The 27,990-nt window shown below is 37.5% G+C and overlaps 1 protein-coding gene across 13 annotated transcripts; it reads right to left on the reverse strand.

Annotated features, from left to right (window-relative positions):
• Positions 1 to 797: 797 nt before the first annotated feature.
• LOC114302859 (glutathione gamma-glutamylcysteinyltransferase 2-like) lies at positions 798 to 27,800 on the reverse strand. Of its 13 annotated transcripts, XM_082910538.1 has the most exons (11): positions 27,683 to 27,783; positions 24,960 to 25,043; positions 21,175 to 21,235; positions 21,013 to 21,079; positions 19,042 to 19,280; positions 8,792 to 8,955; positions 5,325 to 5,376; positions 3,554 to 3,775; positions 2,920 to 3,408; positions 1,647 to 1,702; positions 798 to 1,318 (listed from the first exon to the last, which is right to left on the reverse strand). In XM_082910538.1, exons 6-11 carry the CDS (start codon positions 8,827 to 8,829, stop codon positions 1,315 to 1,317), a joined length of 861 nt encoding a protein of 286 aa, XP_082766664.1. In that variant the 5' UTR covers positions 8,830 to 8,955; positions 19,042 to 19,280; positions 21,013 to 21,079; positions 21,175 to 21,235; positions 24,960 to 25,043; positions 27,683 to 27,783; the 3' UTR covers positions 798 to 1,314. The 13 variants fall into 13 exon arrangements, 12 of the variants coding, with proteins under 12 accessions (XP_082766664.1, XP_082766665.1, XP_082766659.1 ...); XR_014357491.1 differs by lacking the exon at positions 19,042 to 19,280 and having other exon boundaries at positions 798 to 1,521; positions 1,647 to 1,718; positions 21,052 to 21,079; positions 24,960 to 25,221; XM_082910539.1 differs by lacking the exon at positions 24,960 to 25,043 and having other exon boundaries at positions 8,792 to 8,944; positions 27,683 to 27,800.
• Positions 27,801 to 27,990: the final 190 nt, after the last annotated feature.

Here is a 27,990-nt window from a genome sequence, read left to right on the forward strand (position 1 = left end):
GATTATAGAACTTCTTGTAAGCACCATATAAGAGAGAGAGAGAAAAAAAAAAGGACAAACACTTCTCTTAATAATACATGGCCTTGTTTGAGTCATTTTATTTGAGTAATTTATAATTTGTTTACTTTAAAATTTTGTGTCAAATTGTTTAGTGCATGTTCAATTTACAATTTATTAAGTAAAAATAGTTCAAATAAATTAGAAAAACTAATTATCTAAAAGTTAGATGAGTGGTAATTTTAACTTTTGTTTTCATGGTTTAACTTTTAATTTATAACAAGTGCATCAAATAAATTAGGTGGCAGCACTTTTGTATTTGAGTAATGGGTTCGTATCATAGTACTTTTTCTGTATTGTCCTGTATGATTTCACTATGTGGGCGTTTATGTAGTGATTTATAATTAGGCTATGATTTTCTGGAAATTATTTATTTCAATCTGCTTGTGTCTGAAAAGTTGAAACCCCAAAACCTTTTTTTAATAGTTTCCAAATGTTGATCAAAATGTATCCTCCTCTCCATTTCTCTTTTTGCCTCACTTCACATACAAAAAAAAAGTCTAAAAAATTGAAAAATCCAAACATTAATAGACTGTTTCAGTAATGAAAATCTACCTTTGCAATGCCAATTTTAAACAATAAAAACCTCAATAGATCAATTCCTAGATTTATTGAGTATTGGGTAGTTGAAAATCCGATGAAAACACTCACTTCAACTTCTATAACTCGAACCAAGCCCCAGAACTGGCATACCACAGCATCCAAGTACCCATTTACGAAAAAAATTGCCACAACTCATATAATGGTATAAAACTTTCAATCAAATAATCGGCACTTAAATGGCTTAGAATTGTGAAACAATAAGTTAAATAGCTGCATTTTAAATTACAACATCCGTGTATGGTAAATCATATGAATAGGTTGAATAATTTATTCTACACATTTAATAATCCAACAATTTGGATAAAATAACAAACAAACGTGAACCCAATTGAGATTGTGGTTCTGCTAATGAGAGAGGCGTTGTGGAGTTGTGTACAGGTTGAGAGTGCATTGATTGCTAGATTCCAACCCAAAACCGCAACTTTTAGTTTCAGATGCGGAATACAAACCATCTCAGTCAAAGGAGTTGCCAATCACAGTCATCTTCTTGTATTCCGCCCTCTGAATTATTACCGTGCACAATGTCAAAAGACTCGTCCTGTTGATTCCGACTAGTGTCACTTAGCATGTCATAGTGATTGGCTGCCCTTGGCGAATGGAACACCCTTTGATTCATCAGCTAGCTTGTAAGCACGGTTACAAAAATCATCAAAATCATCTGTCAAACCGGGAAAAAAAAGAAAAAAAAGAAAGAAAAAGAAAAAAAGAAGAATGCCATGGTCAAAAAAAGCTTCAATCCTTGAGCAATAATAAAATAAATGTATGGAATTTAATCAAGAACAGCCAGCCAGCATGCATAACTTTGTCCCTGCAGTAAAACCCAACTGCCAAGGATGAATCAACGGAGTCAAGGGGTATGAGCTGTACAATGCCGGAATCATTATCAAAACAAATAAGGGAAAAACAAAAAGCCACACAAATAAATGGCAGAAGAATAAAGTAAATGGAGGATGATAATAAAGCAATCACTATGTCTCAAAACTTACTTGCAATGATAAGATGAAGTATCAGCCTCTAGATTATACCTCCTGATATCAACTACCTGATTATGCAACTAGCTGATGAGAAAATGGGTTATACATTATGAATACTCACACATCATAAAGCAAAAAGGCAACAACATAGTTAATGCCATTTTTTTTTTTATTAGCAACAACATATTTCATCGTTCCAGGTAATTAAAGATCATTACTGGACAATAATCAGAAAATAAACCTAAGGAAAGCAAATCAAAACTGAGGAAAACAATGACGTTCATTTTGCAGGGACTGCCAAAAACAACTCATACTGTGAACTTTGATTTAAACTACGGTTTTGTATCATTTCACTTAGGGGTGTAAATTTGGTCTGACCCAACCTGCCTCACTTGGGTCCGAGGTGTGGCCAGCCCATGTCGGGCTGCGCGGGCTTCCGCCAAAATTTGGGCTGGGCCCAGCCAAGTCATGGGCCAGAAAATTAAACCTAGGCCTAGGAAATATTTGGGCCTTGAGCAAACTGGCGGATCAAGATACAACACTTTAATTAAAGTTCACAGATTTTATTAGTCAAGTTTAAGAGGTTTTCCATCAAGATCTTTTAATCATAAAATTGCTAAAAAATACTCTTATTGGTTACTATTCTGAAACAGAAACACAATTTTAGGGAATAAGATTCATATATATATATATTTTATAAAGGATGACATTAGATGATGTCAGCCCAGTTGCTCGTAACAAACATCACCTAATTTTCTCTCTCTCTCATATACCACTACTCCTCCTCCTCCTCCTCCACCACCACCACCACCACCACCATCACAATAAAAAAATTAAAATATATAATTTAATAATAAATTTTAAATTTTTTCTTATATATATCAAATAATTTATTTTTAATTCAGTAGTTAAATTTTTATCAAACATCTTTTCAACTTAAAAAATTTAGGATTCAGTTTTTAATACTTAATTTTCAGTTTTCAACTTTATTAAACACCACCATAGAGAGGAGGTTAATCTTTTTTCAATGTATAGTTTAGACGCTTCCTGTTTCAATATATATTAATCTATAGGGGACCTTCCGAATGCGCTGCATAAAATTCTTTGAAAATTTCGTATTTGCTAGACATCATTTGTAAATATTTGAAGATTCAAGCAACCCCAAAATGTTGGAGATTCTTTGTTATTCCAGCATAGACATAATAGAACACAGTAAGGAACCAATTAATGCAAGTGAGATATAATATCAAAGAAAGTAAGACACAAGAAAAGGAAGAACTGTTACCTCTTTCTTGAGTATGTGAGGAACACTCTCAATTGATACAAGGCTGTTAAACTCTGCAGATAGGTTTGGTTCCTTAATTCCAGACCACATATGAGAGGGCAGGGCCAACAGCAACATTGTTAGAGCATCATTGACAATTAAATGGCCATTGTTTACACTGCAGCCACTCGTACTTGGATCAATAGTTTGGATCATTTTACCAGGCCCTTGCTCCCTGCTGCAGGTAACTGGCTCACTCATTTCAACAGAGACACTTTCATAATTGCCTTTTGAAGAACCCGCTGAATCTGTAGAGTATAATCGACCAGAAGAACCAGGGTTCAATTTTGAATGCTTGACCCCATAAGAAGCCACATTTGCTGCAATCTCAAGCAAAGCATGCTGATTGCCAGAACTTGTCACAAATCCGCTATCAGAATTCATAGAATCCATCCATTTGCTGACTCGCTTATGCAATTCTGTCTCCCGTAATTGCATTAATAACTGGTCCTGAAACCCAAAAACAAGAAGCTAAATTATAAGATAATCTTCAGATAAAATGGGAGAGGTTAGAGAGAACAAGGGAGAAGGGAAAGAGGTTTCAATTTCAACAGGAAAGTAACAGGAAGCATATGTAGCAGAAGATAAATGACACCTGGGTAGTAAGCCTTTTCCTCTCCCTTTCGCTTGAATGAACATGCCCGTCCTTCCCTTGGGCTTCAGCAACTTGCTTAATAAACACACTGAAATTGGTACAGACTGACATAAATAGGACGGATAGAATTTGATTAACATCTTTTACATCCTCTGACTCTAATAGAAGGGGTATTTGTGAAAGATGATTTGCAGTCCTGATCCAACTCCCATCACGACAGCTCTGCACAAAGTCCACAACAATTTATGTCCAATGTTTATTCACAAAACCACAAAAGCAATGCAAATGCCAAAACTGAAAGCTAACCACTATCATAACAATCCCAAGAAGATCTCATTAGGAAAAATCAAATGTCCACTAAACATATATTTTCAACAAATTTCATATATTTCAAATGCACCTTTCACTTGGTATAGGTAGGACTCGGTAGTCTATGGCTATGGGCCGGTCATGCTTTAATCCAACTAGGATGGGATTTTGGTTGTGAACCGCTATAACACTCAACCCACTAAATGTGTCTATGTAAATGCATGAGTGCATTTTATACCTATAATGCTCATAACTGAAGTGCGCATAATAGAAATGCAAAGCCTGTGTGCATTATCTCCGAAGTGCGACATTGTAGAACACAAAGGTTGTGCAAGATAGAATGTGGTTCCTTGAGCATTCGAACACAAATTATAAGCATTCGATTGGAACAGTTTATTTAAGTCAATAGAATGCTTGTCCAATCACAAGTTTGATTTGTTCGAATGCACTATTCAATGGAAAAGTAAAGTTGGATTATAGTAGGATCTATGTTAGAATGTGCGGCTTCTTCATTGGAATGTGCTGTCAGTATGACCTAGTATTAATGTATCTGAATCAAAATCTTGTGATTTTGGTTTTCTATATCCTTTTGGTTATGTTTTCTGACATATAGATGCTTCGTCTTCTATGTTAGAACATACATGCATAAGAGACAGGGAGAGAGAGAGAGAGAGAGAGCTTAAGTGAGTTTTAGCTTATAATCCGCATACATACATATCTTGAGCTTCTTGGTAATTCTTTTAAGGTTTACAAATCCCTTGGTGATCTTTGTGGTGAGTGTGAGTATTGGGATTGGCTCCTAAGCTAAGCCACATACTCATATAGATTTAAGGCAAGTGCATGATCGGTTTGTACTGTTGATCTTATCCATGTGGAGGATTGACGCCAATACTGTTGAGAAATTATTTGAACACCTCAAATTATCCCTGAAGGTTTGGAATGGTCTCCATTTGAGAATAGCAATAAAACTAATTGGTTGGAAAGAACTTTTGACAAGATGGAATTTAGAGTGGCAGCCTTTGAGTGTGAAAGATATAAGTCTTTGAAGCCAGATGGACTTTCTATGGCAGTTTTTTGAGATTGTTGAGATGTTAAATCTGATTTGACGAAAGTCTTTGCGGAATTTTTTGAGAAGAGAATCGTTAATGCTTGTAGAAGTACTTCATTTATATGGGCATTCTTAAGAAGAATTCTTTGAAAATTGGTGGTTCCACTGGGATCAAAATTTTCCTCAATCCTAAAAACAGCAACCAATAAACTAAATAACAAAATCAACAAACATGATTCTAAGCCAATCCCAGTAAGTGGAAACCAATTCCTGACTATTGTCAGTTCAAAATAAAACAGCACGTGGAAAACAAGTGCATCAAGAAAAGGCATAAATAATGACTATTTTATAAATGAAAGACAAATAATGAATTCATGTAATTATAACCGAAAGATCTTGCAGCAAGCATCATACCAGTGTATAAAGCACGCAAGGATCATAGGGAAGCCATGTTAGAACCATAAACCTATAAAAACAGAAATACAAGAATTAAAATTGCAGAAAACAAGTGTATTGATTCCATACAAGTAGTGCAGTAGTGCAAGTTTATAAAGTGGATGAAACATATGAACTTCATCTTTATAACCAATAGGCTCTCTGAATCAGAAACAGGATGTAAATAATGTTACTTACCCATTAAAAGGAATGTAAATAATAGAGTGTACAAAAAGATGACAAGCCCCACAAGTTATTGAAGTGGAAAAACATATGAAATTTTCTACATACCAACTGGCTTTCTCAATAAGAAATAGCAGTTAAATAAAGTGACGTACAAAAATGACCAGTGCCTACATGGAAGATAATGAGAAAGCTAACATTTTACCATCAACCACTCGTGACAGAGAAAGAGAGAGAAAGGGAGGTAGGTCCCTTCATGTATACTCCCACTTCTTTTCTCTTAAATATATTTCCACAAGAACATGTGGGTTCTAAGGGTTTGGGTCCTTAAATTGCAATGGTGAAATTAAAGTGATGATGCTTTTAGGTTTGGTAGATCAGTAATTGTTGGTTGCATCCTTCATCTAAAAAAATGAAACCCTTAAGCATGTAAATGCAATCAGTTACGGAATTATAGTCTATGGTGGAATTCATAACTGGTGGTTTTTGGTTTTTAGGTTGATTTCTACAAGTAGATTTTGCTCTTTCTTCATCAATTCATCTTGCTTGAAAGATGTTTTCCCTATTGGATTGGGAATGGGTCTTTGTAGTTGAATGTATGTATGTATGTATGAATACACATAGCTTGCACTGTGCTTCAAATAATTTCTATGTTTGGAAGATTGGGCATTACAGGTCGTAGTTAGTGGTTATGGGGGTTTGTAGTGGGGGTAATGGTGATAGATTGCAGTGATGATGGAATATGGTGGTTTGGTTATTGGGTGGTAGCAATAGCGAGTTGCAGTGTGTTCCAGTGGGTAGCCAATGGGGATGTTTCTCTTTCTCAATCTGCCCTTCTCTCCCTCTATTTTCCCCTCACTAGTGGGTTGACCTCTACAATTGGGTTCAGGGCACAACCTTGTAATTGCCAAAAACCTCAAGCAAGGTGTGTGTAATTAACCCTTTTAATATAAATACAAGTGTAAATGAGAGGCAACCCTACTTTTTGGGTCTCTCTCAATAGCCATACATTCTATCTTCTCATTCTCTTACTCTGCTCTTTACTGTATCAATTTTAATTGGTGGTGAAATCAAAATATGAAAGTATGAGGGGGATTGGTCTTCGATGGAGATTTCTATGTCCCAAAAAACCATGGACATTCTAAGAAGATAATGTGTCAGGTCCAACACCGGGTCTCACATTGACACGACACTCATTGGACACTTCCCAACACTTCACACATTTACAAGTTTGAATAAACTAACTTGGTATCAAATGAGAAAAGAAAAATAATTTAAATTTATACCTATTTTCCTCCTTCAAATTTTAAAATTTATTATCTTTGAATTAAATATTCATATCTGACATATAATAATCATCTATCCCTATATATGACATATAAGTAATATATAAAATTATATATTTTGTACGCGTTGCTCATGTGTCATCTCTGACACTTTTTGAAAATTTCCATGTTGGTGTGTTTGTGTCAGGTCACATGTCCATGTTTGTGTCCATACTTTTTGGCTATGTCATATGGAACGGCACTTCAAAAAGATTTTCCAAGTCATATTTGTTGTTGGGAATGGTGAAGAGTTTGCTTTTGGAGTCATCTTTGGCGTGAAGAGGACAAGCTGGAAGAGCATTTCTCTATTCTTGCTCATATTTTCGTTAATAGGGGAGTAGTTAGAGAATATCTTTAAGAGGAAGGCACTCAAGTTTTTGAGGATATTGCTTTTCATTGAGAGTTGAATGATTGGGAGGCGAAGGAGTTTGGGAATCTTCCAGGTATTTTTTATGCTATTCCACATATAGGAGAGGGAGAGGATGTCCTGTGGTGAACAAGATTTAACTCCGAAGGCTTTGAGTTCATAAAGGTTTGTCCTTTCCTTAGAAAGGAGTTTGGGTTTCCAAAGCTCTGTCTTGTATGGATGGAAGTGCGTATAAAAATAGTTGCCATTCATAACTTGATTAGGAGGCGGCCAATTCATGTTGAGTGATGTTATATGTGCAAGCAAGATGGGGAATTTTCAGTTGTCTCCTTATTTATTGGCTATGGTTTAGTGTGGGAATTCCCTAGGAATGTGTTGGATTTTATCGAATTTGGGAAGGGGGGCTAGAGTGGGGAAGAGAAGGAAAAAAAGATTGGTTTTTGGTGCATTTAGCTTTGATATGAATTATTAGGGGAGAGTGCAATCAGAGGACTTTTGATAGGGTGGATGAACCTTATTTTATATTGAAGGGTAGAATTTTGTCTGTTTTGTATAGTTGGTATGCAGGTAGAGGTGATCCATCCTTGAAATAAGTTTTGGAATATTATAGTCTTTTGAGTAAGGATATGATGTTATAGATGTTTTAACACCATAAGCAAGGATATTTAACACCTCAAGATAGACAATATTTCACTCTACTTCGAGACTGACGTAGAACAGATGTGGGTACAGGTAGCTAGAATCCCAAAACTGATGTAATCAGATCTTATGGACCGCATCCAGAATTATCTCATCAAAATATTGTTGAATAGACATAACTAAGATATTTATCCAAAAAAAAAAAAAAAAAACGAATAGACATAACTAAGAAATCTAAAACCGCCTATCCAAACCAGAAAGAAATTCCAAACCAAAATTTGGCCCCATAGTTATTCTTCCACCTCCTCTTTAAGTGACTCATACTTAAAAGGTATGCTAGACTTCACAGGATGCCAACTTCCAGGAGCATGTTTGTTATCATTTGTATTCACACCGATGTCTGTTAATTAATAATTAGCAGGAATAACCCCAAAAATAATCCTCACAAAAGCTCCTTCTTTCATACAACACATTATTTTCATTAAAAACAATAAAAATAAGACCGACAATTCCCATCAAAGTTGCTCCTCAACTTAGCATAATTTCTGCCAAGCAAACTAGTCATAGTTTCTTTAACTGTATCAGTTCATCAAATGTAAATTTGGAAGTTGACCACCGTTTTAACAATACCTTAAATTATTTGAACAATATGATCATCGGTACCTTATTTTCAATAAATTGTAGGTCATCTTTAACGCATTTCACAATTGGTGGCTATTGCCTAGGTAACTTATTGATCTACATCAATGCTTGTGCTTTAAGCTATGAATAACGGGGATCATGCAGAAAGTAATCGCTATGTCGGTTCACTCTGTCTATACTCCATACTCTTAACAACAATATTTCACTTTTTTTTTATCAAATATAGAAGATAAATGGAACAATGAGATTAATGTTTAACATCAATAGGGTTTGGTAAACATTATCCATACCCCATGTGATTTCCAGTTGCTTTGTGAATTGAAGTCATGGCTTGCCAAAGAAGTGTCAGTGGAATCCAGAAAGGAGGATACTCGAATCAAGAAACATCCATGACAAGTACCAAATCCCGTCCACCATGATATGCGCCAATTGGAGAAATATTACTGCCACCAATCTGCCATTATAAGACATAATTTTCACGTGAAACACTTTTCATTATCAAAAGCAGAAGAAAAAGAAACAGGTAAACAAACATGATTTTAAATTAGTGTCATACTATGGGATAACTCTGTGACCAGCAAGACATTCAACGTGTGTACATTGAATATTGTTAGTCATGAAGAAACTTAGCCCAAAAGTATTTGAAGCAGATTTTTAAATCTTATTGTAAGTTGCAATTTGGGTAGCGAAAAAAAAAAAAAAAAAAAATGAACGAAAAGAAAACTATTCAAAATTAAAAATAGATTTTTAACAAATTAAAGATGATAACTTTAGAGAATACCAAGATTAGGGAATGACTGTGATATCATTCCCTTTTTATATTAATGAAGATTAATAATTACAAGGGAGCCCTAAGACATAGAATAATTACACTTAAATAATAACCCAACTAATAATATACTAATCTAACACTCCCTCTCAAGCTGATGTGAAGATATCTCTTATGCCTAACTTGCCTAGGATGTCATGCAATGGCTTACTCCCAACGGCCTCGGTGAAGATGTCAGCGAGTTGTTCGCTAGTTTGCACAAATGGAGTACATATTGTGCCACTAGTAAGTTTTTCCTTAATGAAGTGACAATCAATCTCAACATGCTCTGTCCTGTCATGTTGAACCGGATTGTGAGCAGTGTTGATGGCGGCCTTATTATCATAGTATAACCGCATGGAGTCCGCCTGATCAATACCTAGATCACTCAACAATAACTTGATCCATAAGAGCTCACACACTCCTTGTGCCATAGCTCTAAACTCAACTTCTGCACTTGACCTGGCAACCACATTCTATTTCTTACTCCTCCAAGTAACTAGGTTGCCTCCAACAAAGGTGCAATACCCTGAAGTCGATCTCTTATCAGTTACTGATTCAGCCCAGTCAGCATCAGTATAAACTTCCACACGAAAATGATCATGCTTTAAAAAATAAAGACCCTTACTAGGAGCAGACTTTAAGTACTTCAAAATTTTCATAACAACCTCAAAGTGAATCTGATGAGAAGCATGCATAAACTGGCTAACCACAATGACAGCAACAACAATATCAGGACGGGAGTGAAATAGGTAGATGAGCTTACCCACTAATCGCTGATAGCTCTCCTTATTAACAGCTGCTCTTCCTTCATCATCCCCCAGTTTCTGATTGGGTTCCAGTGGAGTGTCACAGACCTTGCAGCCAAGCATCCCAATTTCCTTCAACAGGTCAAGCACATACTTTCTTTGTGAGATAAATATCTCATCCTTGGAGTGAGCAATTTCAATTCCCAAAAAATACTTCAAGCTTCCCATGTCTTTGATTTCAAACTCACTTACTAAATATTTCTTCAACAGAGGTATTTCCTCACTATCATCGCCTGTAAGAACCATGTCATCCACATAAACAATGAGCACTGTAGTCTTACCACGTGAGGTATGTTTCACAAACAAGGTGTGATCTGTTTGAATCTGTTTGAAGCCATATTTAAGCATAGCCTGAGTGAATCTCTCAAACCAAGCCCTTGGAGACTATTTGAGACCATATAATGACTTCTGAAACTGGCATACTTTACCCTCTGTCTGATGATCCTCAAAATCATGAGGAATGTCCATATATACCTTTTCTTCTAGGTCACCATGGAAAAAGGCATTCTTTATATCTAACTGATGAAGTGGCCAATCTAAATTAGCTGCTAGAGAGAGAAGTACTCTGGCTGAATTCATCTTAGTCACGGGTGCAAAGGTCTCCTGATAGTCAACGCCATATGTCCGAGTGAACTCTTTTGCCACAAGTCTAGCCTTGTAATGCTCAATAGAACCATCCGCTTTATGTTTCACTGTATACACCCATTTGCATCCCACATGTCGTTTGCCCTTGGGTAACTCAGTCAATTCCCAAGTGTCATTCTTCCTAAGTGCTTACATTTCCTCAATCATGGCAAGTTTCTACTCAGAGGTAGCAAGAGTATTCTGAAAATGGTTAGGAATGCTAATAGAGGAAATATTTGACACAAAAGCTCTATATGAGGACGACAAATGAGAGTAGGACACAAAATTAAAGATAGGATGTTGAGTACAAGATCTCACACCCCTTCTTTTAGCAATAGGAACATCAAGATCAATAGGAGTATCAAGATCAGCGGACTCAAGAGATTCAAAGTTACCTGGACTCTCATCAGAAGCAGGAGATGGCAGTGGGTGAGCAGAAGTGGTTAACCTTCTATCTGTCTTTGTCCCTAACATAAACTTGTCCTTCCCTATCCTTGGTGACATTCGGTTCTGTAGTCCTCGTAAGAGGCGGTGGTGCAAGAACAACAGGTTCCACCATAGGAATCACAAGAATCACTTCACACTAACGCTCTCCTTGAAGGGAGGACTGTGACATCGGAGAGGACAAGAAATAGAACTGAGACTCAAAGAAGGTGACATCCATGGATACAAGCCACTTACGAGAAGGAGGGTGATAACTCTTATACCCTTTTTGAGTAGGAAAGTACCCAAGGAAAATACATTTGAGGGAGTGAGGGTACAACTTACCATGAGTAAGAGAGTGATTGTGGACAAAACAGACACAGCCAAATATTTTTAGAGGAATAGAAAATAAGGACTCCGAACCTAGGAGGACTTGAAGGGGAGCTTGTTTTTGCAAGACCTGGGTAGGAAGACGATTAATAAGATGGGCAGCGGTGAGAACAGCGTCGCCCTAGTAGGACCGAGGCACACTCATAGAAAAATACATGCACCGAGCCATGTTAAGAAGATGACGATTCTTGCGTTCCGTCACTTCATTTTGTTGAGGGGTATTGGTGCAAGAGGTCTGATGGATAATGCCATGAGCAAAAAAATATTGTCCTAACCCAAAATCCATGTATTCCCCCCCATTATCAGAACGAAAGATTTTGATAGTGACCCAAAACTGAGTACAAACCATCTTATGAAAATTGAGGAACACAGAGAAAACCTCACTCTTGTCTTTCATAAGATACACCCAAGTAGTACGAGAAAAATCATCAATAAATGTAACAAACCATCGATGACCTTTCACAGACATAACATAAGATGGACCCCATACATCATAATGTATTAATGAAAAAGGAACTAAACTTTTATTAAAACTGGGAGCAAAAGAAGCTTTGTGTTTTTTCTAAGTTGACAAGACTCACAAAGAAACTCAGACACATTATTGTTTGCAAAAACAGATGGAAATAAATGCTTAAGTAAATAAAAAAAAGGATGCCCAAGACGCCGATGCCATAGCCATAAATCATCTTGGGTAGTAGGACTCGTGGTGGAAGAATGAACAAACTTGTCCGGTTGATCCAAGAAGTAGAGACCATTTTCTGCACTACTATTGCTAATCGTCCTCCATGTGAAGTCCTGAAAAAGACAATGATCTGGAAAAAACGTCACATTACAATTCAAATCCTGTGTAATACGACTCAAGGATAACAGGTTAACAGAAAAATTGGGAACATGGAGAACAGAAGATAGAGGTATGGTAGGAGTGACATGGACTAAACCTTTCCCAGAAATAGAAGAAACAGTACCATCTGCAATCCTAACTTTGCCTTGACCTGAAGAGGGTTAATAGGCAAAGAAAGGGTCACAGGATCCAGACATATGATCGGAGCCACCAGAATTAATAATCCAGGACAAAGACTTGTGAGAAAGGAAAACACGAGGAGAAGAGGCTAAGTTACCTGAGTGGCAAACGATGAGGAAGATGTACTGAGAGCAGTAGAAGACCGGCGGTCCAGCAAGTGACGCAAAACATCCATAAGCTCATGAGTAGTCATGCTAGAAAGACCATCAGAAGCCTGGTCAACAGAAGCGGAAGTAGAATCAAGTGTATCAACGATACTAGACTGATGAGCCCGTGGATGAGAACCCTGTCCTCTAGACTGGCCTAACCGACCTCCTCTAGAACCAGACCAATCACCTCGACCCCCGGATGGAGTCCCATGAAGCTTCCAACACGTCTCACGAGTGTGCCACGACTTGCGAAAGTAATCACAGAAGACAAACTCCTTGACAGGAGACGGAGGGATGGGAGTCAGACTAAGGCCATCTCTAGGGATAGACAGTAACGCTGAGCGGTCAGTAGAGACGGGTGACATCATAGCAGACCGACAACTCTTCTCATTTTGTACATAGGCGAATGCCTCCTGAAGTGAAGGAAGAGTGTCCATACCCAGAACCCGACTTTGAACCGGATCATACTCCACATTGAGACATGCCAGAAACTTAAAGACCCTTTTCTATGCAATGAACTTCCTGTACCCGACTGAATCAACAGTGCAAATAGGTTTATAGTCTTGTAGGTGATCAAGGCATTTCGACCAACAAGGGTGAGCCGAAACCCTAGACAGACATCAACCCACCTGAAACCACTTGGGTCTTTCTCGGCTTGAGCCGAAGCCCCTCAGAGTGGGTCGGCTTGAGCCGACAGAGAGAACTTGTCTCCGGTTAGCAGCTAGTCGCTCCGGCGGTGGCTGGTGGCTCCGGTGGGTAACAGGAACTATATAGGTAGATGGGTTTAGGTTTTAGGATTTGGCTCTGATACCATGATGATTTTAGAGAATACCAAGATTAAGGAATGATTGTGATTGAAGCTTGGGTAACCAGCTTAGGGAATGATAGAATATCACCCCTTATTTATAGATGAAGATTAGGGTTTACAAGGAAGGTAATTTACAAGATGATCCCTGAGTGCTATCCCTGAGTGCAAAAAATGATTACAGACAAACCCTAGTGTACCTTTCGGCTAATATAATATGCTAACACTCCCCCTCAAGCTGGTGCGAAGATATCTCTCATGCCCAGCTTGCCTAATATGTCATGAAATGGTTTATTCCCAATCCCCTTGGTGAGAATGTCAGCAAGTTGTTCACCAGACTGGACAAAGGGAGTACAAATGATACCACTAGTGAGTTTCTCCTTAATGAAGTGGCGATCAATCTCAACATGTTTTGTCCTGTCATGTTGAACTGGATTGTGAGCGATGTTGATGGCGGCCTTATTATCACAGTATAACCGCATGGAGTCTGTCTGAGCAATACCTAGATCATGCAACAATAATTTGATCCATAAAAGTTCACACACACCTTGTGCCATAGCTCTAAACTCAGCTTCTGCGCTTGACCTGGCAACCACATTCTGTTTCTTACTCCTCCAAGTAACTAGGTTGCCGCCAACAAATGTGCAATACCCTGAAGTTGATCTCCTATCAGTTACTGACCCAGCCCAGTCAGCATCTGTATAGGCTTCTACACGAAGATGATCATACTTTGAAAAATACAGACCCTTACCAGGAGCAGACTTCAAATACCTCAAGATTCTCATGACAGCCTCAAGGTGAATCTGATGAGGAGCATGCATAAACTGACTAACTATACTGACAGCAACAGCAATATCAGGACGGGAGTGAGATAGGTAAATGAGCTTACCCACTAATCGTTGATAGCTCCCCTTATCCACAACTTCTCCTCCTTCATCATCTCCTAATTTCTGATTGGGTTCCAGGGGGGTGGCACATGCCTTGCAGCCAAGCATCCCAGTTTCCTTCAATAGGTCAAGCACATATTTTCTCTGTGAGATAAATATCCCATCCTTAGAGCGAGCAACTTCAATTCCCAGAAAATACTTCAAGCTGCCCAAGTCTTTGATTTCAAACTCTTTAGCTAAATATTTCTTCAACAGAGGTATTTCCCCACTATCATTGCCTGTAAGAACTATGTCATCTACATAAACAATAAGTGCTGTAGTTTTACCATGTGAGGAATGTTTCACAAACAATGTGTGATCTGCCTGACTTTGTTTGAAGCCATATTTAAACATAGCCTGAGTGAATCTCTCAAACCAAGCCCTTGGAGACTGTTTGAGACCATATAATGACTTCCGAAGTTTGCATACTTTGCCTTCTGTTTGATGATCCTCAAAACCCGGAGGAATGTCCATATATACTTCTTCTTCGAGGTCACCATGGAGAAAAGCATTCTTGACATCAAACTGATAAAGCGGCCAATCTAGATTAGCTGCTAGAGAGAGAAGTACTCTGACTGAATTCATTTTAGCCACGGGTGCGAAGGTCTCCTGATAATCAATGCCATATGTCTGAGTAAACCCTTTTGCCACAAGTCTTGCTTTGTAACGCTCAATAGACCCATCTGCTTTGTGTTTCACAGTATATACCCATTTACATCCCACAGGTCGTTTGCCCGGAGGTAATTCAGTCAATTCCCAAGTGCCATTCTTCCTAAGTGCTTTCATTTCCTCAATCATGGCTAGTTTCCATTCAGAGGTAGCAAGGGCATCCTGAAAATGGTTAGGAATGCTAACAGAGGAAATATTGGACACAAACGCTCTATATGAGGATGACAAATGAGAGTATGATACAAACTGTGAGATAGGATGTTGAGTACAAGATCTCACACCCTTCCTCTTGGCAATAGGAACATCAAGATCAATGGACTCGAGAGATTCAAAGTTACCTCGACTCTCATCAGAAGCAGGAGATGGCAGTGGGGTAGCAGAAACGGTCCCGTGTATCCAGTTAACTTGTTTTCTGTCTATGTCCCGGACATAAACATGCCCGTCCGTATTCTTGGTGACAGTGGGTTCTATAGTCCCAGTAGAAGAGGGGGGTTCAAGAACAACTGGTTCCACCATAGGAGGCACAGAGGGTGGTGCAAGAATAACCGGTTCCACCATAGGAGGCACAGGACTCACTTCACACCAAGGCTCCCCCGGAAATGAGGACGGTGACACCGGAGAGGACAAGAAAAAGGACTGGGATTCAAAGAAAGTTACATCCATGGACACAAACCACTTACGAGAAGAAGGGTGGTAACATTTATACCCCTTTTGAGTAGGAGAGTAACCAAGGAAAACACACTTAAGGGAGCGAGGGTCCAACTTACCACGAGAGGGGGAGTGATTATGGACAAAACAGACACAACCAAATATTTTGGGAGGAATAGAAAACAAAGACGGAGAACCGAGGAGGACATGAAGCGGAGCCTGTTTGTCCAAGACCTGGGTAGGGAGACGATTAATAAGATGGGCAGCGGTGAGAACAGCGTCGCCCCAATAGGGCCGAGGCACATTCATAAAAAAACACATGCACCGAGCCATGTCAAGAAGGTGCCAATTCTTGCGTTCGGCCACCCCATTTTGTTGAGGGGTATTGGTGCAAGAGGTCTGATGGATAATGCCATGAGTAGAGAAATATTGCCCTAACCCTGAATCGATGTATTCCCCGCCATTATCAGAACGAAATATTTTGATAGTGGCCCCAAACTGAGTACAAATCATCTTATGAAAAGTGCGAAACACAGAGAAAACCTCACTCTTATCTTTCATGAGATACACCCAAGTAGCACGAGAAAAATCATCAATAAATGTAACAAACCAGCGATGACCTTTTACAGACAGAACACGAGAGGGACCCCAAACATCAGAATGTATTAATGAAAAAGGAACGGAGCTTTTATTCAAACTGGGAGCAAAAGAAGCTCTATGTTGTTTTCCAAGTTGACAAGACTCACAAAGAAAGTCAGACACATGATGATTTGCGAAACTAGAAGGAAATAAATGCTTAAGTAAATGAAATGAGGGGTGCCCAAGACGCCGATGCCACAGCCATAAATCAGCGGGGGTAGTAGAAGATGTGGTGGAAGAATAAGCAAGTTTGTCCGGTTGATCTAGGAAGTAGAGACCATTTTCGGCACTACCACTGCCAATCGTCCTCCCCGTGACAAGGTCCTGAAAAAGACAATGATCAGGAAAAAACGTCACACTACAATTCAAATCTTGGGTAAGACGACTTAAGGATAACAGATTAACAGAAAACTTGGGAACATGGAGAACAGAAGATAGATGTATGGTAGGAGTGACTTGGACTAAACCTTTTCCAGAAATGGAAGAAACAGTACCATCGGCAATCCTAACTTTGTCCTGACCTGAAGAGGGCTTATAGACAGAGAAAAGATCAGAGGAGCCAGACATATGATCTGAGGCACCAGAATCAATAATCCAAGGCAAGGATGTATGACACAGGAAAGCACAAGGAGAAGATGCTAAGTTACCTGAGCGGGCAAAGGACGAGGAAGCGGTACTGAGAGCAGTAGAAGATCGGCGTTCCAACAATTGGCGCAATGCATCCTCCAGCTCAGTATCAGAAGTTTGGGTAACAGAAGTAGAATTAGAATCAAGGGTATCGACGACACTAGACTGATGAGCCCGGGAATAGGAACCACGTCCTCTAGATTGGCCTGACCGACCTCCTCGAGAACCAGACCGATCACCTCGACCCCCGGATGGAGTCCCATGAAGCTTCCAACACGTCTCACGAGTATGCCGCGGCTTTTTGCAATAATCACAGAATACAGATTCCTTATGAGCAGACGGAGGAGGCAGGCTGAGGCTATCTCGAGGAGTAGACAGTAATGCGGAACGGTCAGTAGAGACAGGGGACATCATGGCAGACCGGCGACTCTCCTCATTTTGTACATAGGCAAATGCCTCCTGAAGTGAAGGAAGAGTATCCATACTCAGAACTCGACCCCTAACTGGATCATACTCCACATTTAGGCCGGCCAAAAATTTAAAGACCCGTTCCCGTGCGATGAACTTTTTGTACCCGATAGAATCAGTAGGGCAAACGGGCTTATAATCTTCCAGGTGGTCAAGGCGTTTCCAGCCGTTGGTGAGGAAAGTGAAGTACTGAAGAACAGTTTGCTCCCCCTGAAGTGAGCTCTCAATAGAGCGGCGCAACTCAAATGCCTGTGAAAAATTTCCTTTGCGGGAATAGGTAACAGCCACAGCCTCCCAAACGTCCTGGGCAGTCTCCATAGACAAGTATCCCTCACCAAGTTCTGGAACCATTGAATGGATAAGCCAACTCATAATCAAAGAGTTGGTAATCTCCCATTGGTCATAACCTGAGTCAGTGGTACTAGGTGCCTGTATCCTGCCATCAACATACCCCATCTTTCCTCTGCTTTTCAAAAACAAAGTCAAACTTTGAGACCATGCTAGGTAGTTCTGACCATTAAATAGAGAGGTGGTGATTTTCAGACTAGGATTGGGGTTCTCAGTCATGGTAGTAGGTAGAATGGGACTCTCACTCTTTGGTGTTTGAGAAGAAGGGGAGACACTGGTGGAATCTGTCATGGATACAATACTACCGAACCCGCAACAAAACTAGTGACAATCACAAACCTGGAAGGTGGTAGTGAGATAACAGGCACAATGACTACTATAAAGACATAACAAAAACTTAAGAAATCATTTATTTTTTTTTTTTTTGTTTTTTTGTTTTTTTGTTTTTTTTTTTTTTGTTTTTTTGTTTTTTTTTTTTGTTTTTTTTTTTTTTTGTTTTTTTTTTTTATATATATATATATTGAGTTATTTATATATACATATATTTATATATATATAAATATATATATCAGGTTATATTTATATATATGTCAGCATATATATCTATATATATTTATATATTAAGTGTGTGAGATACCAGAGTGACGGGCTGAGGCGAAGCAGGGCGATGTCGACAGAGAGAGGCGAAGACGACAAGGGCGATGGCGGCTGGAGGAGATCGACGGGCTGAGGAGATCGACGGGCTGAGGCAGGAAGACGAAGCAGACGAAGCAGACGACCAGACGAAGACGAAGCAGACGAGCTGAGGGACGAAGACGAAGCAGACGAAGACGATCCAACTAGGTACGTTTTGAACCCTAACCCTAGAGGTGTAGCTCTGATACCATGAAGCTTGGGTAACCAGCTTAGGGAATGATAGAATATCACCCCTTATTTATAGATGAAGATTAGGGTTTACAAGGAAGGTAATTTACAAGATGATCCCTGAGTGCTATCCCTGAGTGCAAAAAATGATTACAGACAAACCCTAGTGTACCTTTCGGCTAATATAATATGCTAACAGTGATATCATCCCCTTTTTATATTAATGAAGATTAATAATTACAACAGAGCCCTAAGGCATAGAATAATTACACTTGAATAATAATACAACTAATAATATACTAATCTAACAAAAGATGCATACCTAGTTGAAATGGGATCTATCAAAGTATGAGACCATATAATAATCCGTTGAAGTTGCACATTTCAAGACATAATTGCGAAAGTCATCAATAGTGCATAGATTCATTTGAAAAACTTCAACTTTAGCTCCATTGCAATGAGCCAAAAAAGCAAGTTTACTGAATCCAAGTCCTTCAGCTATGACCTTTTCAAAAGTGTCACTAGAATCCAACAAAAATTCAAAACAACATCTCCAACTGCCTGCACCACCACCCAACCCCAGCAAGAGAGAGAGAGAGTTAGTCACATAGGCAAAAGGATATGCGAGCTTAAAACCTAGTGAATAACGCATGATAAATCAGAGAAGGGATTAATCTTCTAAAAATTCAATTAATGCTTACAAGAGTGTGGATTTGTAAATAGCAATTGCAACATGTGAAAGATAGCAATGTTTACATAAAGCATACAGCCAGCTGATGGATCTACACATAAAAATTATGGGAAAATTTGTTCAAATATGAGTGGTTTATGTACTCAACGTCCATAATCAGGCCAAAAGACAACAATGTCGAAGGATTGAGTGCGAAACACATTAGTAGATCCTAGTATATTCAATGGAAAATGCATTGGACCCCCGGTGGGGGTGACCCCCACTACCCCCACTGATTTTTGATTGGCTGAAAACTGTCTTTTTTTTGTTTTTTTTTGTTTTGACCCTCGTGGAGGTGGGGGTGCTGGGGGTCACCCCCCACTGGGGTCCCAGCAGTGCTCTATATTCAATACAGGTGAGACCAAGTATGCATGAATAAAGACACATAAAACAGCAATAATCTGGCAATGAAAATAAAATAAAATATATATATATATATATATCAATTAAGACCTTGGCAAGTGCTAACCCCTCATACTAAAATGCAAAAAATAGAACAGAGAGGTAGTACACTTATTACTACAGGGAAAGGTACAACTTTTAGTACTCCAAGTTGACAACTCAAACAAGGAGATAAAATAGACCAAACACAGCCAAGCAAAAAGTGGAAATCTGAATAAGGTGGTATCCAAAAGAGGGAGGAGCACACTTGCAAAAGTGGAAGCAGTTGATTTAGGAAGGGGAGGAAGAGTCCATAAATTATGATCTGTTTATTCTGTGGCTAGGCCAAACAAAATCTTTATCCAATCGTCCTAAGGAGAACAAGACATGGGAGTGATGCAGGATAAGTGTGATGAAACACTCTCCTACAAGAATTAATGCCAAAATACAGAGGGGCTTTATTAGGGCTGACTATAACAAGTTTATAGTTAAATCACTGGTAAAAGCACATGGGATTCAGTGTTTGTTGCATAGTTGCATGAAGCGGGAGTGGAGACGGAGAGTGAGGGCCCTATAGAAGAGTTTAAGATTGGGAGCGGGAGCGGAAGCGGGGGTGGGGGTGGGGGTGGGGGAAGGGGCGAGGTTCTGGAGCGAGGAGCAAGGCCCCAATAGCAGTTTCCTACTACTAAGGTTTGTAGAGAATAACAATAAGAAAAGTTGTGTGGTTATATTGAAGCAAGAAAGAAAATATGAAGCTGTTCAGGGTGCTGTAAACAGCCCCTGTAAACAGTTGACAGTGCCAGTTCCAGTACTGTTTAACGACATGAAATTCAGGTAAAACAGTGATGGAAACAGCAACATTTTTTAGGATATGGAGTGGCAGTATTAATCCTTTTGGCATATACTAAAAAGTGCACATTTTTATCTTTTTATCTATTTTGAGTCACATCACCTCTCTACTTTTTTGCATATCTTGTAAAAAGTCAAAAAGTACACTTATTTAGCACTTCCCAAACAACCTCGAATTGGGTTAGGTTACAAAGGTATGCCTCTGGGTCAGAGAATTAAGATAGTGAATAAACTGGATCTGCAGCAAAGAACTTAAGGGGTAGAAGAACAAAGAAAAGAAATTGGAAAAAAAATACAACAAAAAAATACAGCAAAAAACTAGCATTAGCGTACCAAATGCAATGTCACAAGTACAAAAGATGTATAATTGACCTCCTCATATTCGAACTAGCTGGAGCACCTGTAAAAAATTTGAAAGCATTGGTCACAAAACAGAGATACTGTATACACCCTCTTAACAAGTAGCAAAGAAGACATAGAACAATGCAATATTACCTAAAATCAAATTATCACCAATGCCCCATAAGGGTGTGAGTTCTCTTTCAAAAGCCAATGCCTGCTCAAAAGACATAAACACAAGAATTAAGCCTGAAAGAATAACAACAGTTCAACAAGTAAAAAAAATAATCTTATTATGCAAAATCGTGGTAAAAAAGGTGTAATAAGATTAAGAATGAGAACATTATAGTATGACTCATCACCTATGAAGTACAGACATGTCAACTAAGTTTTTGTAGCCATATCCGACATGTGTGAGACACCTTGGACACAATGGGATACGTATCAGTCACGCCACGATGTCACATTTTTTTTATTATTTTTGTCCCAAAATAATTATTTTCATTATTTTAGTTGTTTGTATGTAGATGTAACTAAAACTACTAGAAAAATCGTGGTAAAAAAAGTGTAATAAGATTAAGAATGAGAACATTGTAGTATGACTCATCACCTATGCAGTACGGATATGTCAACTTAGTTTTTGTAGCCATATCCGACACGTGTGAGACACCTTGGACACGGTGGGATACATATCAGTCATGCCACGATGTCACATTTTTTAATTATTTTTGTCCCAAAATAATTATTTTCATTATTTTAGTTGTTTCTATGTAGATGCAACTACTAGAAAAGAGGAATAATATTTTGCATTAATCTAATAAGATTACAAGCACTAGTATATACACCAAAAGCCAAGTCCTAATAAGGAAACTATAACGAAACAAACACTAAATTACCCTTATATATAAACTAATATTACAACTCTCTCACACACACCCCCTCAATCAAACTCATGATGAGAGCCCCAAGAGCCTCGAGAGTTTTGGAGAAGAAGTAGCTGCAAGGTAGAGGGAACAAAGGGAAGAGCAATCGTTCCCAACTGAAAGTGTTCATGAACAAAGTGACAATCAATGTACTTAGTCCACTCGGTGCTCATGGAAAACTGAATTGTACGCTATCTGAATGGCAATCCTGTAGTCACAGTAGAGGGGAGTAGGAGAAGCTATGAAGCTCAGGTACTCCAAAAATGTTGCCGTACAAGTACCGGGTGCGGGTTCGCATACCGATACAGCTACATGCATACCGGGTATGCCATGGGTATGCGGTGGCTACTCAATGAGTGTGGGGTGGATACTCCATGGGTACTCCACAACAATTTATTTATTTATTTATTTTTTCTTTCCAAAAGTGGGAATTTGATGCAAGTCTATAGCCTTATATCTCCTTAATCATCTTCAAAAAATTTATGTAATTTAGAACCACCAACTCTTTACACGGTTATTGAGTAACTTTGCCCTCTTCCATTTATTGTTGTATAGTATTGTATTTGTATTGTTGAATATTGATTTATTTTGGGTTTTATAATTTCTCTTTATAGCTATTGTTTTGAACTTTGATTTGTAGGTGGGATGTTTAGCTATAAATTTAAAAAATAAATAAATAAATATTTGGCGTACCCTAACCGTACCCGTACCTTACGTTTTTTAGATTTTAGCATATCGGCATACCCATATCGTACCTGTACCCATATCCGTACTGGCACCCATGCTTCATAGAGGAGAAGTAGAAATAACACCTAAATCAAAAAGAAGTCAATGAAGCCAGACTATCTCAACAATGGTATGCGCCACAGCACGATATTTGGCCTTGGTTGGGCCACAACAAACTGTTTCTTACTACACTAAGAGATGAGGGAGTCACCAAGAAAGACACATAACAATAAGTAATTAGGAACCTGACCGTATAATTTTTCTAGGGGGATACACCGGAAAGAAGAGAAACAATATTTTGTATTAATCTAATAAGATTACAAACACTAGTATATATAACAAAAGCTAAATCCCAATTAGGAAACTATAACGAAACAAACGCTAAATTACCCTTACATATAAACTAATATTACGACTCTCATAGTAACAACCCTAAACCCTAATAATTATTTTCATTATTTTAGTTGTTTGTAGATCACATGTTGGTCTCCAACTACCAGACTATACATAATGCTGCTCATAAAAACCAGCACTAGCCCTTATAATATCCTCCTCCAACACGTATACTAACTTTTATTCTTGATCTCTCAACAATTTTTTTTTAGAAACAAAGCAACTGATTAGAATAACATATAGCTTGAGCCTAACAATTATGTGTGGAACCAGAAAGGTAACAAGTGACAACATCTTGTCCAAAGGCTGTTATAACTGAAAATGAAGCCATGATTCAATTACCTACTTACAACATAGGAATTGCATGCGGACGAGGGGCATCAAGAATTGAGAAAGAAATGTATTTGGGGAATCAAAATTAAATTTATTTCCTTCAGTAACTAAGGCTTTGTTGACTCTAACAAATATATAAGAAAAAAACAAAAAAACGAAAAAGCAAAAACATATAAAACACATGTTTCTAAATGATCTTCTTGGGAAGAGAACTTCATAACAGTACTTCTCTTGCTGGTTTGGGCAAGGTTCTTTCCCTCTCTCTTCTCTTGTGGGGGGAATAGAGAGCTGGTTTTCAACAATTCTTCATCCATTATCTCAAAAAGAAAAGACATTAGGGTGACATATATTATATATAATAATAATAATAATAATAATAATAATAATAATAATAATAGAGAGAGAAGAGAGAAGAGAGAAGAGAGAAGAGAGAAGAGAGAAAAGAGAAGTGAAAGTTGATTCTCAATTTACAATTGATAAAAGCAAGCTCAATCGCATCGCACAACTTATCACACTAAATCCACCTCAAACTGATAAACAAAGCTGACATATACGTCATAAAAAAAAAGAAAAAAAAAAAAGAAAGGACAAAGTTCTCAAATTTCTAAGCATCTATGTATATATGTGTAATTAAACTAGTAAGTAGCTCCAGTCAATTAAAATCCTACTTTATTTTATATAGTTTTTATCAATATTGTAATAATAGTATAACAATCTAGGGTAGTTTTTGTTATTCAAATTTACTGTTCTTACTACCAACTAACATTAACTCCCACTCACATGCCTTGCACATTTTACTTACATCAGGACACCACTCTTAAAAGAACTTGTCCTCAAGTGAGGGCTCAATGTTTGAACGTTTAAGGTATTGGAAGTATTCATATGAGGCAAGTGCACTTGATAGGCATTATAGTTGATCTTACTCAAGATCTCACAATGATCCACTTTCTGGTCATTGAGCTTCATATAGAAACCATGGGGTTGACCATCCTTCGTCAAAACCACCCAAACACAATGGAATTTCACTTGTTATCATGATTAGGTACCCTGTTAAGATTTCTTAATGTGAAAGAGATTGTATCCAACGTGAATTCTCCACTCATATTAAAATATCCATGCATTAGGGGGACATGTGCCAAAGCATAAAGCTTTGTAATATACGAATATGATTCTCTCTTCTTTTGTCTAACAAGCCTTGCAAATACTTGATTTACAATAGATGTGTCGCACACCACACCACATCCGTATCATGAACTCTTTTTTTTTTATTGGCAACCATATCCACATCATGTTATGTCCAACAAAATGCTTCACCTATTGCGATGCTTCTATACATCAAAATAGAAAGACATGGTTACTCATATGTAAACCCATTGTCCAAGGACCAGGCAGTCAAAAAACATGGAAGCAAAATTAATCAACAAATCCTCATAGGTGATAGGACAACAACTCAACACTAAAACACATTGAATAAGATATGATTATGACAATGACGAACTATATGTACACACACTTTAAAGAACAAAAGAGAAATACAACAAGAATTCAAGCAAATTAATTTAATACCCCTCTTCTTGTGGTCACATTAGTCGTATAACTCGTAGGTTTAGGTACCACAGCTCGAATCCATTTCAGCGACTTGGCTAAAATCTGAAATAATCATATGAAAGGTTGAGAGAGATCAAATAAAACAAAATATGTTCACCAATTATGTAGAATGTACTAGTTTAAGTCCACATAGCAGTAACGTAAAAGAAGAAACTCCCAAAGCTCCAGGAGAAACTTTTTGTTTCAGAATCCTATACATTCTTGAAAATTGATCTAATCACTGAGAAAAAGGAAAAAGTAAACTTTCATCAATATTCCCATGAAACTCCTGCTTAAAATAACTTACCTATCTGAAACATATATGATTAGAAAAACAATAAATTTAAATATCTTAACAACTCATAAACCATAATATATTAGGAATTCTGCATTGCATATATCCAGAAATGAAGTACCATGAGGGAGAATAAAAATTTAGAATGATATAGCACCTTAACCACTAACATAAATGCCCGCAATTTTAAACTACACGATCAAAGAATTATATGAAGGGTTCTCTTTTTCATCGCTGAAAGGATAAGGAAAAAAACAAAATACATAGTGACAAGATTAAGATCACACCCTTTATATATCCACATCATTCGCATCACATCCTTTGTTAACTTCTAATAACAAAGTACGCTACAGTCCACACTTGCTAAATTCCTATACACAGCTTAGGTTGCTCCAAATTTGGTGAAACATTGTCTTATGATTATCCCCTAATGCAATCAGAAAAATGAAGAACTTAAATTACGTAGCATGTTATTCTTATCCAACTCCTTATCCCATCACAGTCTCCTAAATTATAGTACCATGTCCATACATAATACTAAGGAGTGGTTTGGAATGATCTAAATAAGTGCATTTTTTGACTTTTTACGAAAAGATGTGCAAAAAAGTAGAGAGGTGATGTGATGGAAAAAAAATAAAAAGTGTGTACTTATTAGTACACCCCAAACAAGGCTTAAGGTTCTTTAATCTAGACTATAGGTCTCCCCCTCCGTAGTGGTTTGCTTTGACACCAAATGATACAACCCATGGATAGAACTCACCCTTGAAAATCAGCTTGCTAGCAGTAGCAACTCAAGGGCTAAGCAGCTTTGGTGCTTGCCTAAGGCCCCAAGTAAAGGAGACCTTACTTATTATATCTTCACTTTACAATGTGTATATACACAAAAAGAAATTGAATGTGTACATACACAAAAAGAAATGGAATTATTATTCACACTCAACTATTTTGTTGCATACACTCCATTTTTTTCAAAGACACAATGTGCAGTACAAATAACAAAAAGTGAAGTGCGAATAACAACTCCCAAAAAGAAACCATCAATCAAAATAATTATTAAAAACCAAAAAAGTAGTGAAAAAACTTTTTGTAAATAAATGAAAATGGTCAAATCTTAAATTATCAAAACAGAATACCACACTTCATCAGGTATACTAGTCTCTTCATCAAATAAAAAATAAAGCAAAACAACCTATCATCAGATACAAAAAGGGTCTCATCATTATATTTACACTTATTTCGTTCTCTTCGTCAAGACAAAACAAGCCCTCTTTATACCACTCTCTTAGCAGGTTCTCTCTCTACATTACAAAATAAATAGTAAAAACTCTCTCATTATATAACTCTCTTTCCATCTCTCTATGTTGTACTCATAAAGTGTCTCTACCATTAAATAAAAGCTCATCAAAACTGTCTTAGTCATATCAACAAAAAAAAAAAAAATTCTCTTTATATAACTCTTTTTTTTCTCTTTCGCGTCAAAATAAATCAAAAGCAATGTGCACTTCACTTTGTCAGTATATCAAGCAGATCAAAACAAAACAACTCATTTGATTGCATCCCTCTCCCTTTTCTTCCTTTGCAGTAAAAATATCATCTCATCTACAAAGAAATCGCCCTTGGTTATCAAATTATAACAAGTACATTTATTTCATTTTCTAGTATATTGTGTTTTTGTTTTCTACAAAAGTATGAAATCTTATATAATTTGATTTATTGATTATCAAAATTGTTTTGATTGCAAAGGTTAGGGATATTAGATGATTTGGGTCAAGCAAAGAAATAAAAATTAGAATAAATAAAATTGTTTTAATTGTGAAGGTTGTTATGTATAAATTAAGGCACAATCACAACATAAAATGTGCGTGTATATATATTACCTGGTGACATGGGATGCGTGTGTAATTCAAAAGTATAAAAATAAATAATAGAAAAATTAATATTATAATATATATATGGGCCATGCTACATCCCCTAATTTGGGAAGCCCTAATCCCCTGAAAATTGAGACCAAGGCAAAAAATAAAAAATAAAATAAAATAAAATTTCCTCAAAACGACGTCGTTTTGGGGATTAGGGGGGCTTTTTAAGGGCTCCAAATCATTTCCCTATATATATATATAGTGTAAATGGTAGAAGTGTTTAATGAAATCTAAGGATTGGGTTCAAATTCTGCTCACACTTTCGAATATAGGATAGAAAAATTTGTCACTTCATCTCAGTCGCTCACATATATATAGACAGATAGATATAGGCATCAATCACAACATGTGCAAGAAGATGCAGAAATACATTTCCCTGATTCTAGACGGTGTTTATTCAGAAATAAATCATATAATATAATTGAAAAGTTCGCTTCTTTTCTTTTGGTTTTCTAGGCAACCAAACGGAGGGTGAAAACAAAAATTACCAGCAGCAGCACTCGCTTATTACCAGACCGGAGAATCACAGTCGCAAGAGCGTCGCCCCTCTGGTTTTTTTTTGACGTCTTAATCCTGTGTTCGGTGAAAGGATTTATGAAATAATTTGAAAAAAAAAAAAATATATATATATATATATATATGAAATTAAGTAAAATATTAATATATTTTATTTATACTTTTCCTTTTTAATTGCCTTTTCAAATTCCCTCACCTCCTCGTCATTATTTAAAGGGTTTCAAATTAGGGGAAAAGCCAAAATTATGGAAAATGTAAAAATTATTATCTGTTTGATAGG

This window comes from Camellia sinensis, unplaced genomic scaffold, assembly GCF_055761805.1.
Source record: "Camellia sinensis isolate YWXY unplaced genomic scaffold, ASM5576180v1 Unanchor1, whole genome shotgun sequence".
Classification (NCBI taxonomy): Eukaryota; Viridiplantae; Streptophyta; class Magnoliopsida; order Ericales; family Theaceae; genus Camellia; species Camellia sinensis.

Bases quoted from the DNA above. Each gene is read 5' to 3' on its own strand.
- LOC114302859 (XM_082910536.1), bottom strand. From the start codon at position 8,829: ATGACTTCAATTCACAAAGCAACTGGAAATCACATGGG. The intron at 5,377-8,791 runs GTATGGATAATG...CTGTTTTTATAG, and splicing joins GCAACTGGAAATCACATGGG to GTTTATGGTTCTAACATGGC. The intron at 3,409-3,553 runs GTGTCATTTATC...TTTGGGTTTCAG, and splicing joins GGAAAAGGCTTACTACCCAG to GACCAGTTATTAATGCAATT.